The sequence below is a fragment of the Neophocaena asiaeorientalis genome, unplaced genomic scaffold (assembly GCF_003031525.2).
Source record: "Neophocaena asiaeorientalis asiaeorientalis breed wild unplaced genomic scaffold, Neophocaena_asiaeorientalis_V1.1 scaffold448, whole genome shotgun sequence".
In the NCBI taxonomy this organism is placed as follows: domain Eukaryota; kingdom Metazoa; phylum Chordata; class Mammalia; order Artiodactyla; family Phocoenidae; genus Neophocaena; species Neophocaena asiaeorientalis.
In genome coordinates this window covers 604525-618348 of record NW_020174920.1, presented here as the reverse complement: position 1 = coordinate 618348, position 13824 = coordinate 604525, and the positions used below count along the sequence as shown (strand labels likewise).

The 13824-nt window shown below is 37.0% G+C and overlaps 1 protein-coding gene across 1 annotated transcript in view; it reads right to left on the bottom strand.

Moving 5' to 3' along the window:
• Window positions 1–13824, bottom strand: part of DMD (dystrophin) — a 1279715-nt gene that overhangs the window by 808884 nt on the left and 457007 nt on the right. The window contains exons 19-20 of the mRNA XM_024760455.1: window positions 3663–3810; window positions 1016–1165 (exon numbers count right to left, since the gene is read on the bottom strand). Of these exons, the coding sequence (XP_024616223.1) occupies window positions 1016–1165; window positions 3663–3810 (298 nt within the window). The remainder of the gene's footprint in view (window positions 1–1015; window positions 1166–3662; window positions 3811–13824) is intronic.

Below are 13824 nucleotides of genomic sequence, written 5' to 3'. Positions count from 1 at the left end.
TGTTTGGGGTAATGAAAATGTTTTAGCAATAGACAATGGTAATGGTTTCACATTGTGGATATAATAAAGGACAGTGAATTATACACTTAAAATGGTTAAAATGACAGATTTTATGTTATATATATTTTACCACAATTTAAAAAGTAAATATACCAAAACCATTGATTTGTACACTTTAAAATGGGTGAATTGTATGGTATATAAATTATATCTCAATAAAGCTGTTGAAAGATGATTGTTATAAAGCCAGTGTGGTACTAGTTGAAGGACAGTGATAATCAAATGGAAGTGAATAGAGAATCCAGAACAGATTCATACATATATGTTCACTTGATTTATGATAAAGTTGCCACAGCAGTACAGTGGGAAGAAGACTGCCTTTCGATAAACAGTGATGGATCAACTGATGTTGCTTTTCATTATATATTCATACGCACTACTTGGTTTTAAAGAATAAGTATGCATTACTTTGATAAGCATTTTAAAATATTAGATTTAAAAAGTATCCAAGTTAGAAAGATGAAGACTCACAAGTAAGTAAATAAATAAATAGTAATAAATAAATAAAACACCTTTTGGAGAAGTTTATCACACATTAATCAATCACTGATTAAGTCTATATTATAGGTAAGGATAAGCAATTTTGATTTATGATACTTGTTGAGCTAGACCACCTCCATCTTGCTTTAATATTGTCAGTATATACCTGAACACTAAATTAACCGCTTCATCCATTTTCCAGTCTAATTCTTTAGAATAATTCATATAAAGTAATAGTGGTGTATATCTTGGCATTTGGTCATTAACGTATCGTCGTTCACCATCACCATTCCTTCCATCCACAACAAATCATACAGCCAAATCAAATGGTCAAGTTTAAAAATATGTATATAACACAAATAACAAGCCACAAAACCAGCCCCTCTCCCCCACCCCCACCAATTAAGCACCATGAAACAAAACAAATGCTTGCAACATTTAACACATGTGACAGGACAGATGGTCAATGTCTAACCTTTATCCACTGAAGATTTGTCTGCTTGAGCTTATTTTCAAGTTTATCTTGCTCTTCTGGGCTTATGGGAGCACTTACAAGCACTGTTCCTCCAGTTTCATTTAATTGTTTTAGAATTCCCTGGCGCAGGGGCAACTCTTCTGCCAGTAACTGAAACAGACAAATGCAACAACGTTTAAAATGAATTACAGCACAATGCCAACTACTTTGTCTTTGCCTCTATTGATTAGTGTATCAAAATGAAGCAAGACTGGAGGCCCAGTGGTTCCTCAAATACCAAGTTTTCTACAGAGCACAGAGCTTGGTGGATTAAAACGCCCACTCCCAAGTAAATCAGCCCATCCTAGAAAGGATCAGAATATCTTATCCCTCAGAGATTTTTTTTTTCAAGAGAAAAATGTTATGTAGTATGATGAGCTCTAAAACAATACCCCAAACAGTGTCAAGAGTGTAAAAACACACCTCTCAGAAATAGAACAATCTGGACAAATTTAATCATCCTCTCAGGTATTAGGTCTCCATACTATAACATACCACTGAGTAAGAAACTGCATTACCATATTAAGAGATAACTAACTTTGAGAACATACCAGGTACCAGGCACTGTGCTAAGCTCTTCACACATATTATCTCAGTTAACTTCTATATAATAATTCTGAGGTATATCCTATTATCTTCACCTTACATAGAATGAAACTGAGACAGAGAGGTTAAATAGCAGGTCCAAGGACACAAAAGAAGCAAGCAACAGAGCTGTGATTCAAACTTGGCCGGGTTCATTCAAGAACCCTTAATTTTGACACCTCCACATCCCTGAATTTCTCTTTCTCATTTAACATCACATTAAAAGTGCCCTTTCCCACGACCTACAAAACTACCATAGTTTTATTAACTGTCTTTTATTTATTTGTGTCATCTATAGCTGCACTGTTCAGTATGGTACCACTTGCCACATGAGGCTATTCAAATTTAAATTAATTAAGTCCTTAAAATTAAAAACTCAATTCCTCAGTCACATCAGCTACCTTTCAAGTCCTCAAAAGGCACATACGGCTAGTGGCTACTAAAACTGATAATGTACAACATAGCCATCACGACACAAAGTTCTATTGGACAGTGCTGATCTAGACTAAGGAAAAAAGGAAATCAATGCATATTTCTTAAAAAGTGAACACCACTAAACATGTCTCTTAAATGAATTATCAATTAGATTGCTATATATAACACTCAATACATTTAGGAAAGATGAATTTTCAAGAACAGACTGAGTTTATTTTTCCATGGCATAACCATCTTCAAATGAACTATGGATCAAAAGCGTTTTATTTTTTGACTCTCAAATACCTAGTGCATTATCTGACATATAGTAAGTGCTCAATATTTGTTTATTGAACTAAGCAATATTTTTCTTTTCATACTTTATCCTCTGTTCAGGTACACATTTTTTATTTCACAGAAATAAGTAGTTGACATGGAGTCTAATTTGCATGTGCAGACCAACCGAATCAATGATAAAGAAGTAGTTCCATTTCCCTTTGATTGTGTGACCTCGTAAAATGAGGACAATAACAACCATTTTCAAAGCCTGATAAGATTAAATAAAAGAGCAGATGTAAATACATCTAATACTTAGTATAAAATAGGGGATGATTAAATGTTAATTTCCCTTTCCCTTTTACCTTCCCTTCAAGAACTAAAGTAAAACAGATCCAAAAGGGTTTGTTTCCCAAAACTAAAACCATGAAGGTTCACCCATCTGCACAATCAAAGCATCTCAGTCTGGGTGGGGACTGGTGCATAGATAAGATAGGTATAAATTTCTCCATTTATTTTTATATATTTTAAAACAATAAAACTGAATAAATAAATGTAATAGAATTAATAGATGAGTAATAAAACTTTTGAATTTTGAGATACTGCCAAAAAAAAAAAAGGCATCTCAGTCAGCCAGGAGAGGTAATCAGTATTAAGCAGACAGCACAGTAGGTAGGCATGAAAAACCACTTGAATAAACTGGAAGTCTATTAAACCAGTATGGAAAGTGAGCCAACATCACCTCCCCAACACCACAGACAAAACAAACCAAAACAAAACACTGCTTCAGGCAAATCGAATGCCTTTAATTAAAGGCTGAAGTACTGAGACTGATTTGGCAATTAAGATATTCCCTAAGAAATGGCATTCATTTCTATAAAGATTCTCCTCAGTTTTTGAAATTATTTGGAGCTGTGGAATTCTCCATTAAGTCTAAAATTAATTTTACCTTGGTTTAAAAAGTATCACCATGTATTTTACACACACAAGCACACACACATATATATCACATACACACTTTTTAAAAAATACATACTCACTGGGCTAAGACAAAATAAGTTGTGAGAAAAACTAGTAAGGAACTATCAATATCCTAATGGACAGGAAATCAATGATTAAATACATTAAAAAAAATAGATTCATATACTCTTTTTTTTTTTTTTCTCGCCCCGCCATGTGGCTTGTGGCATCTTAATTCCCTAACCAGGGCTTGAACCCAGGCCACGGTAGTGAAAGCGCAGAGTCCTAACAACTGGGCCTCATGGGAACTGCCCCTAGATTCATAAACTCTTAATACAAGTAGGCCCTGGGAGATTTTAGAAAATAAAATTACCTTGACTTCCTCAAGTTTTTCTTTCAGTTGCTGCTCATTTTCAGGTTCAAGTGGAATACTAGTAATGTTATCTGCTTCTTCCAACCATAAAACAAATTCATTTACATCTCTTTGAAATTCTGACAAGATATCCTTTTGTTCTTCTAGCCTGGAGAAAGAAGAATAAAATTGTTATCCACAACATATTTCTCAAACTTTCTTTTTTTATTTAGGAAAACTTTAAAAAATTGCACTTTCAATAAAATAAGCCATTTTTAAGATGTTAACAATATAATATTTTTAAAGAAAATTTATTCACAGAGCAATTTCAATACCTCAAAAATCTCTAAAAGGTGAGATTAAAATTGGTCAAGAAAAAAACTCTAATTTTAAAATTCCAACATTATGTTATTAAACTAGAGCAGTGTTTCTCAACCTCAGCACTACTGACATTTAGGATTAAATAACCCTTAGTTGTGAGTGGGCTGTTCTGGGCATGGCAGGAAGTTTAGCAGTATCCTTGGCCTTTCCCCACTGTATGCCAGTAGCATTCCCCCAGTTTTGACAACCAAAAATGTCTTGAGGCATAGTCAAGTATCACCTGGGGGGCAAAACTGCCCCTGGTTGAGAACAACTTCACTAGAGTAAGTATCTAAAATGAAGTTGCATGTTTTAAAATGTTTAAATAAAATACATCTTTATGGGGCTTCCCTGGTGGCGCAGTGGTTGAGAATCTGCCTGCCAATGCAGGGGACATGGGTTTGAGCCCTGGTCCAGGAAGATCCCACATGCCACAGAGTAACTAAGCCCGTGCACCACAACTGAGCCCATGTGCCACAACTACTGAAGTGTGCCCTAGAGCCCGTGCTCTGCAACAAGAGAAGCCACCGCAATGAGAAGCCCGTGCACCACAACAAAGAGTAGTAGCCCCCGCTCGCCGCAACTAGAGAAATCCCACGTGCAGCAACGAAGACCCAACACAGCCAAAAATAAATAAATAAATAAATAAATAAATAAATAAATAAATAAATATCTTTATGGAAAATTGTAAGGTAAAAGTAAAAACAAGATAATTAGATGAAAACACTAAATTACTGCATATTAAAATGTTTTCCAAATTATGACTCATAATCCTTTTGGAGAAAAGAGGGAAACTGATTTAAAATACTTAACGTATGTTGTACTAGTGGAAGTTTTTAATTATAAAAACACATACACTGTATGTTACTCAATTAGCCATAAATTTATTCTTACATATTGAATCATAACACAGCTGAGCAAAATGAGCTGTGCTTAAAATAATTTACATTTTTTTGTTTTGTTGTCTTTTGGGAACTATCTACCTCTGGTATGTAAGTTTTTAATTGAAGTATAATATACATATAGGAAAGCACACATATAACTATACAGCTCAATATAGTTTTAAAAAATGGATACACCAAATAACCAGAAAACGAATAGAATGTTATCAGAAGCTCAGAGGCCCGCTCTTGACCCTTGCAGTCACTACCTCCAAGTGTACAGTAACCAGTCAACTTTGATTACTTTGCCTGTATGAATGTTATGTATATGGAATCATATAGTCTTTCATTCAATATAATGTTTACAATCATCATTTGGGTTGTGTGTAGTTATCTTCCTCCCTGTATAGTACTATATTGTATAAATATATAATATATCTCTGTTGGTGGACATTTGAGTCGTTTCCATTTGGGGGCTGTTAGGCTAATTTTTTTTTTTTTTGCTTCAACTTAACACATATTCATTGAGGGCTCATTTACTTCCAGTGACTCAACTGGGCATTAGGATCAAAGATAAATGTATTATGTACCTTGCCTCGAGAATCTCACAGTCCATGAGAGGAAAGAAGCATGTAAATCTAGGACTACGACGGAATATTGTAGAGCATAAGTTATTTCTGGGGCAGGGCATAGGAGATGTCCCAGAGAAGATAATGGTCTACCTAGGTCTTGAAGCATGAAAAGAGATATTATTCACAACCTGTGCAAAGATAGGGCATTGAGAGAACTACAGTTACACTAATTCTCCAAACCATATCTGGTTATTGGATTTGTACTGGTCTATCCTCAGTTAAGTTCTTTGCTGGGAGCTTCTCCAAAGTCTACCTGGGGCACATGAGAAGACATTCTCTTCTCTGTCTATCCTCAAAACAGTAGATCCTATAAAAACCCAAGTCATATATGGGCTCCTGTGAAAACTCAAGTCATGTTATATCACTGTTGCACTCAAAACTCTTCTACTGCTTCCCAATTCATTCACATAAAAAGCCAAAGTCATTACAGCTCCCTATGAGGGTCTAGATTTGCTCTGTTCAATATACTAGACACCTTCGCATGTGGCTACTGAACACTTGAAATGATGTTAAGGGGAACTGGTGTGGGCTGTAAGTGTAAAATGCACACCAGATTTCAAAGAGTTAGTACAAAAAAAAATCATCTCTGTACCTTCTACTCAGTTTTGCTGTGAACCTAAAACTGCTATAAAAAATAAAACTATTCCGGGGGAAGGGTGGGGAGGAGGGGTAGATTGGGAGTTCGGGACTGACATGTACACACCGCTGTATTTAAAATAGATAACCAACAAGGACCTACTGTAAAAAAAAAATATTTAGACATTCACAGAAAGACAGACAAGATGAAAAGGCAGAGGGCTATGTACCAGATGAAGGAACAAGATAAAACCTCAGAAAAACAACCAAATGAAGTGGAGATAGGCAACCTTCCAGAAAAAGAATTCAGAATAATGATAGTGAAGATGATCCAGGATCTCGGAAAAAGAATGGAGGCAAAGATCAAGAAGATGCAAGAAATCTGTAACAAAGACCTAGGTGAATTAAGGAACAAACAAACAGAGATGAATAATACACTAACTGAAATGAAAACTACACTAGAAGGAATCAATAGCAGAATAACTGAGGCAGAAAAACGGATAAGTGACCTGGAAGACAGAATTGTAGAATTCACTGCTGCAGAACAGAATAAACAAAAATGAATGAAAAGAAATGAAGACAGCCTAACAGACCTCTGGGACAACATTAAAAGCAACAACATTGGCATTATAGGGGTCCCAGAAGGAGAAGAGAGAGAGAAAGGACCTGAGAAAACACTTGAAGAGATTACAGTTGAAAATGTCCCACATGGGAAAGGAAATAGCCACCCAAGTCCAGGAAGCAGAGTGAGTCCCACACAGGATAAACCCAAGGAGAAACGTGCGGAGACACAGAGTAATCAAATTGGCAAAAATTAAAGACAAAGAAAAATTATTGAAAGCAGCAAGGGAAAAATGACAAATAACAAACAAGGGAACTCCCATAAGGTTAACAGCTGATTTCTCAGCAGAAACTCTACATGCCAGAAGGGAGTGGCATGACATATTTAAAGTGAGGAAAGGGATAAGAGACCCACTTCAGACCTAGGGACACATACAGACTGAAAGTGAGGGGATGGAAAAAGGTATTCCATGCAAATGGAAATTAAAACAAAGCTAGAGGAGCAATACTCATATCAGATAAAATAGATTTAAAATAAAGAATGTTACAAGAGACAAGGAAGGACACTACATAATGATCAAGGGATCAATCCAAGAAGAAGATATAACAATTATAAATATATATGCACCCAACACAGGAGCACCTAAACATGGAAGGCAACTGCTAACAGCTATAAGGGAGGAAATGGACAGTAACACAATAATAGTGGGGGACTTTAACACCTCACTTACACCAATGGACAGATCATCCAAACAGAAAATTAATAAGGAAACACAAGCTTTAAATGACACAACAGACCAGATAGATTTAATTGATATTTATAGGACATTCCATCCAAAAACAGCAGATTACACTTTCTTCTCAAGTGCACACAGAACATTCTCCAGGATAGATCACATCCTGGGTGACAAATCAAGCCTCAGTAAATTTAAGAAAACTGAAATCATATCAAGCATCCTTTCTGACCACAACGCTATGAGATTAGAAATCAATTACAGGGAAAGAAATGTAAAAAACACAAACACATGGAGGCTAAACAATACGTTACTAAATAACCAAGAGATCACTGAAGAAACCAAAGAGGAAATCAAAAAATACCTACAGACAAATGACAATGAAAACACTACGATCCAAAACCTATGGGATGCAGCAAATGCAGTTCTAAGATGGAAGTTCACAGCTATACAAGCCTACCTCACTCAAGAAACAAGAAAAATCTCAAATGAACAATCTAACCTTACAACTAAAGGAACTAGAGAAAGAAGAATAAACAAAACCCAAAGTTAGCAGAAGAAAAGAAATCATAAAGATAAGAGCAGAAATAAATGAAATAGAAACAAAGGAAATGATAGCAAAGATCCATAAAACTAAAAGCTGTTTATTTGAGAACATAAACAAAATTGATAAACCATTAGCCAGACTCATCAAGAAAAAGAGGGAGAGGACTAATATCAGAAAAATTAGAAATGAAAAAGGAGAAGTTACAAAGGACACCACAGAAATACAAAGCATCCTAAGAGACTACTATAAGCAACTCGATGCCAATAAAATGGACAACCTGGAGGAAATGGACAAATTTTTAGAAAGGTATAACCTTCAAGACTGAACCAGAAAGAAACAGAAAATATGAACAGACCAATCACAAGTAATGAAATTGAACTGTGATTAAAAATCTTCCAACAAACAAAAGTCCAGCATCAGATGGCTTCACAGGTGAATTCTATCAAACATTTAGAAAAGAGCTAACACCCATCCTTCTCAAACTCTTCCAAAAAATTGTGGAGGAAAGAACACTCCCAAGCTCATTCTATGAGGCCACCATCACCGTGATACAAAAAACAGACAAAGATACTACAGAAAAAGAAAATTACAGACCAATATCACTGATGAATATAGATGCAAAAATCCTCAACAGAATACTAGCAAACAGAATCCAACAGCACATTAAAAGGATCATACAGCATGATCAAGTGGGATTTATCCCAGGGATGCAAGGATTCTACAATATACGCAAATCAATCAATGTGATACACCATATTAACAAACTGAAGAATAAAAACCATATGATCATCTCAATAGATGTAGAAAAAGCTTTTAACAAAATTCAACACCCATTTATGATAAAAACTCTCCAGAAAGTGGGCATAGAGAGAACCTACCTCAATATAATAAAGGCCATATACGACAAACCCACAGCAAACATCATTCTCAATGGTGAAGAACTGAAAGCATTTCCCCTAAGATCAGGAACAAGACAAGGATGCCCACTCGCACCAATATTATTCAGCATAGTTTTGGAAGTCCTAGCCATGGCAATCAGAGAAGAAAAAGAAATAAAAGAATTCAAATTGGAAAAGAAGAAGTAAAACTGTCACTGTTTGTAGATGATATGACACTGTACATATAGAATCTGAAAGATGCCACTAGAAAACTACTAGAGCTAATCAATGAATTTGGTAAAGTTGCAGGATAGAAAATTAATGCACAGAAGTCTCTTGCATTCCTATACACTAATGATGAAAAATCTGAAAGAGAAATTAAGGAAACGTTCTCATTTACCATTGCAACAAAAAGAATAAAATACCTAGGAATAAACATATCTAGGGAGACAAAAAACCTGTATGCAGAAAACTATAAGACAATGATGAAAAAAATTAAAGATGATACAAACAGTTGGAGAGTATACCATGTTCTTAGATTGGAAGAATCAATATTGTGAAAATGACTCTACTAGCCAAAGCAATCTACTTTGAGGGAAAAAAAACGGAGCTGGAAGAATCAGACTCCCTGACTTCAGACTATAGCACAAAACTGCAGTAATCAAGACAATATGGTACTGGCACAAAAACAGAAACATCGATCAATGGATCAGGATAGAAAGCCCAGAGATAAACCCACGCACCTATGGTCAACTAATCTATGACAACAGAGGCAGGGATATACAATTCTAAACGACACATGCACCCCAATGTTCACTGCAGCACTATTTACAATAGCCAGGTCATGGAAGCAACCTGAATGCCCATTGACAGACGACTGGATAAAGAAGATGTGGTACATATATACAATGGAATATTACTCAGCCATAAGAAGGAACGAAATTGGGTCACTGTAGAGACATGGATGAATCTAGAGACTGTCATAGAGAATGAAGTAAGTCAGAAAGAGAAAAACAAATATCGTATATTAACGCATATATGTGGAACCTAGAAAAATGGTACAGATGAACCAGTTTGCAGGGCAGCAATTGAGATACAGATGTGGAGAACAAACATATGGACACCAAGGGAGGAAGTGGTGGGCTGGGTCATGGTGGTGTGATGAATTGGGAGATTGGGATTGACATATATACACTAATATGTATAAAATGGATGACTAATAACCTACTGTATAAAAAATAAATAAAATTCAAAAATTCAAAAAAATAAAACATCTCATTAGTATATTTAATATCATGTACAAGTCAACATAATATTTTTAATATACTGGGTTAAATAAAATATATTCATTTCACCTGTTTCTACTCTTTCTTAAATGTGGCAATTAGAAAATTTAAAATTACATACGAGGCTCACCTTATTTTTCTATTAAAAAGCACTGATCTATAAAATCTGCTGATACCCTTTCTCCTTACTTCTCTGACCTCATTTCCATCTACTCTCCCTTCCTCTTATCCTTCTTGAGACCCACTTGCTGTGCTCCTGAAATACACTAGATGCATCCCCGCTTCTAAGCTTTTGTACTTGCTGGTTTTTTCTGCCTAGAATGACCTTCCTTCACAAATCAAACGTGGCTGGTTCTCTCACCTCCTGCAGGTCTTTCTTGATGACCCTACTTAAAATCACAACTCTCCCCTCCACTTTCTGTTCTTTCTCCCTGGTTTATCTTTCTCTTTAGTTCTTAAAACTAACATATGCTATAATTTGGTTATTTTGTATATTGTCTATCTCACACACAGGAAATTAAGCTCTCTGAGGGCAAAGATTTTGTCTGTTTTATTTACTACTGTTACCTTTTCTCCTGAAACAATGCCTGGCACAGAATAGATGCTAAATAAATAAGTGTTGCGTGAATGAATGAATTCTGCCTTCATTCTTTTCAATCTTGTGTTCCTGTTTTAAAAGAAACTTTCTCATTCTTTGCAATATTCATTCTAAAACATGATCTAATGCACTACAGTATTCCATCAAATGAAAGACACCTTCAGTTGCAAGTCATTATAGTACCATTGTAAGTACTACCAGGATGTGAGCTGGAGTGGGCAACGGTGCTGATTACATGACGACACTTATTACTTAGAGGTTTTATTTTATTAAGAAATTGTTCTTTTAGGTTTATGTATATTTTTGTCTTATGTTCCTCTTGAAGATGCATAAACAGTAAAATACAAGTGAAAAAATTGGTGTGGCATTCTTAAAACTTCCTCATATTTAGAGTCTGAGTCTCCTATAGCACTTTTCCCTTTAACGTAACTGATGTCTGTCTCTCTCCCTACCCAAGGTCATCTTCTGTGATATCGAGAGTATTGGCAATGCAGCACTTCTTAACAGGGCTCTACTACTGCTTCTTGGATTTTCTTCTAAATCACATGTGTCCTGGCCAGCAGAAATTGTAAAAGCAATCCGGATTTCAGTGATATTAATGTGATAAAATGTGCCACTTAGAAGGAAATTTGGTTAGTTTGCACAGCCTCCCATCACTGATGTAATGACTTAGGTTCTTTTGGCTGCTACCAAATTGCCGGTTGTTTCAGGTTTAAAAAAATAAAGATTCATAATGTAGTGACAGTTTACAGTTACCTTTAGTTTATAATTATGAATGAATATTATCATCGGCATCATCTGCCTGATGCTTGAGCTTATTTTCTGTTAATAGAGTCATTAAAGGTTTGGCATTAATTTCCATGGGAACTAGTGTATGATCATATGAGGTTTTGCCAAAAACAAATACTTTGGCTCTTTTTGTAAAGTAAGGATGCCTACATCAATGTCTCATGTTGACATTAATGGTTATTGAAGTATTTGAGATTTAGGGAGGAAGGGTCAAAAGAGGAAGCCGGTGAAGTGGCTTGAGGCAGGGTTATGAAGTGGCTAGAGTGTTTTGCTTTAACCTCTAGGTGATGAAATACTCCAATTTTTTGAGTAGAGAAACATTTATTTCATCCACTCACTCTGGCTACTCTGTGGAGAATGGATGTGGGCAAGGGAGGTATGACGAGAGCCCTGAGTTCTAAAGGGCAGGTTCAAATGGCTGCTAATCAGAGACAAAGGAGGAGCAGTCAAGAAACAACAGTGCAGCCTTGGGGGCAGGGTCCTGACTGCCCCTCAAGGGATACACATAACAATATCTTTGAGCTCTTCTGCAGAACTAAAACCCCCACCAAATGGAAGATGTTAACTACTTGATGAAGCACTCTTCTTTCCAGAGAAAGGCACAGTTGGCCCATCATCACCTGACCCCAGAAGATCTCTGGATCGAAGGAACGCAGGCTCTGCAGGCACCCTGCTCCTTATCAGCAACCCCGCCCCCTTGACTGTATCACTCCTCACAACCCCCACCCCTGCCCCGAGTTGGGACACACAGTTGTGAGGACATTAGCCCACTGTGGCCTCCTGGCAAAGCAATAAAGCTATTCTTTTCTACTTCACCCAAAACCCTGTCTCTGAGATTTACTTCACTGTCAGGGTACAGAGGCTGGCTTTCAGCTTCAGAATCAACTATGAGACAATTGAGACCAAGGTGATAGGCAAGGTGATAAAGTAATGAAGGTCCAGATCATGAAGATGTAGCCAGGGAATAGGAAAAGACAGGATGTTTAAAATGTAGGAGATTCAACGGGACTTGTGGATAAAAGGAGAGAGATTAGCATTAGTAGCTAACAATTATTAAGCACTTTCTATACGCAGCCACTGAATCGAGTACCAAGTTGTCACATTACTATTGTGAGATGGGTACTTGTCTTTCCTCATCTACAGATGAAAGAAAATGAGGCTTAGTAGTCTCCCCAAGATCAAAGAGCTAATAAGTGGTCAATCCAGCATTCAGTCCTGGGTCATCTAGGTCCAGAGTCTGTGCTCTTCACCTGTTCAACCTATTACACCTGGTCTAGGTGTGACCCCACCTTATCTGGCTGAACAGACAGTATTTACTCCAGCTGAGAGTACATTTAATTGTATCAGATATTTAAGGGAAATTACTAGTTTCAAAAATAGAGAGACCTTCAGCTCAGGGGAGAGAGGAGGTCTGGAAATATGGAATTCAGAGTCATCAGCAATGAGCTGGAGGATGAAACATAGTCAACTAGCATTTGAACTAATAATGCACACTTCACATTTGGCATCTTCTGAGTCCATTCTTTCTTCACTTCTAGGTTAATGATAGACAATTCTCCCACCTGCTTATTTAAATTGAAAAAAAAAAAAAAGAAGAAAAAGCCCATTTCACAGTCATTCATTGATTTCCTATGTACAGGTAACCTGTGGCTCCTGCCCGTCCCCCACCCTCCCTCTTTGACATGGAAAGCAAAGGAATGCCTCGGGTGTTCCTCTGGCCCCTGCAAAGGCTACACAGATCTGTGAAGGAGTTCTTCAGCTCAACAAATATTCAGCTGAAGGAGAACACGGTTTCCCCTTCCTGCAGCCTTCGTACTGTTTTCTTAGTGATTATCCTGAAGCCCCCACCTTTGACTTCAGAGAGATGTAAGGGGTGATGTAAGGTGGGTAGCCACCCCCACCATAGACACGGCACTCCCCACAAAGCTAACTACCCCATCTCACCTGAGTCCTCTTAACATTGATCTGGACAGGGGGTACCGAGGAGGCTGGAAATCACTGACAGTAGACATAATACTACTGCTACTTCTCAGCAAACCTTAGGGGGAAGTGGCTGGTCTCAACTGCTGGCAGCTTGCTTTAGAATGTGGGATAGCACCGTTTTTCCTCAGACTCTGGACTGAGAAGCAATTCCGGAAGAGGAACAATCCCACTATATACATCTTTTATTCGTTTAGCAGTTCTAAGCCAGTTCAAATCCTTGGGTCTAGGTTTCAAGGGTATTTGTCAGTCTACCTCATCTTTCTCTCTGTTCTACTCTCTTTGCAGATCTTTGTCTCCTTTAGTATTTGACTCTAGATCGTCTTGCATGGTGTCCCATATACTGAGAGCGACCTTATTT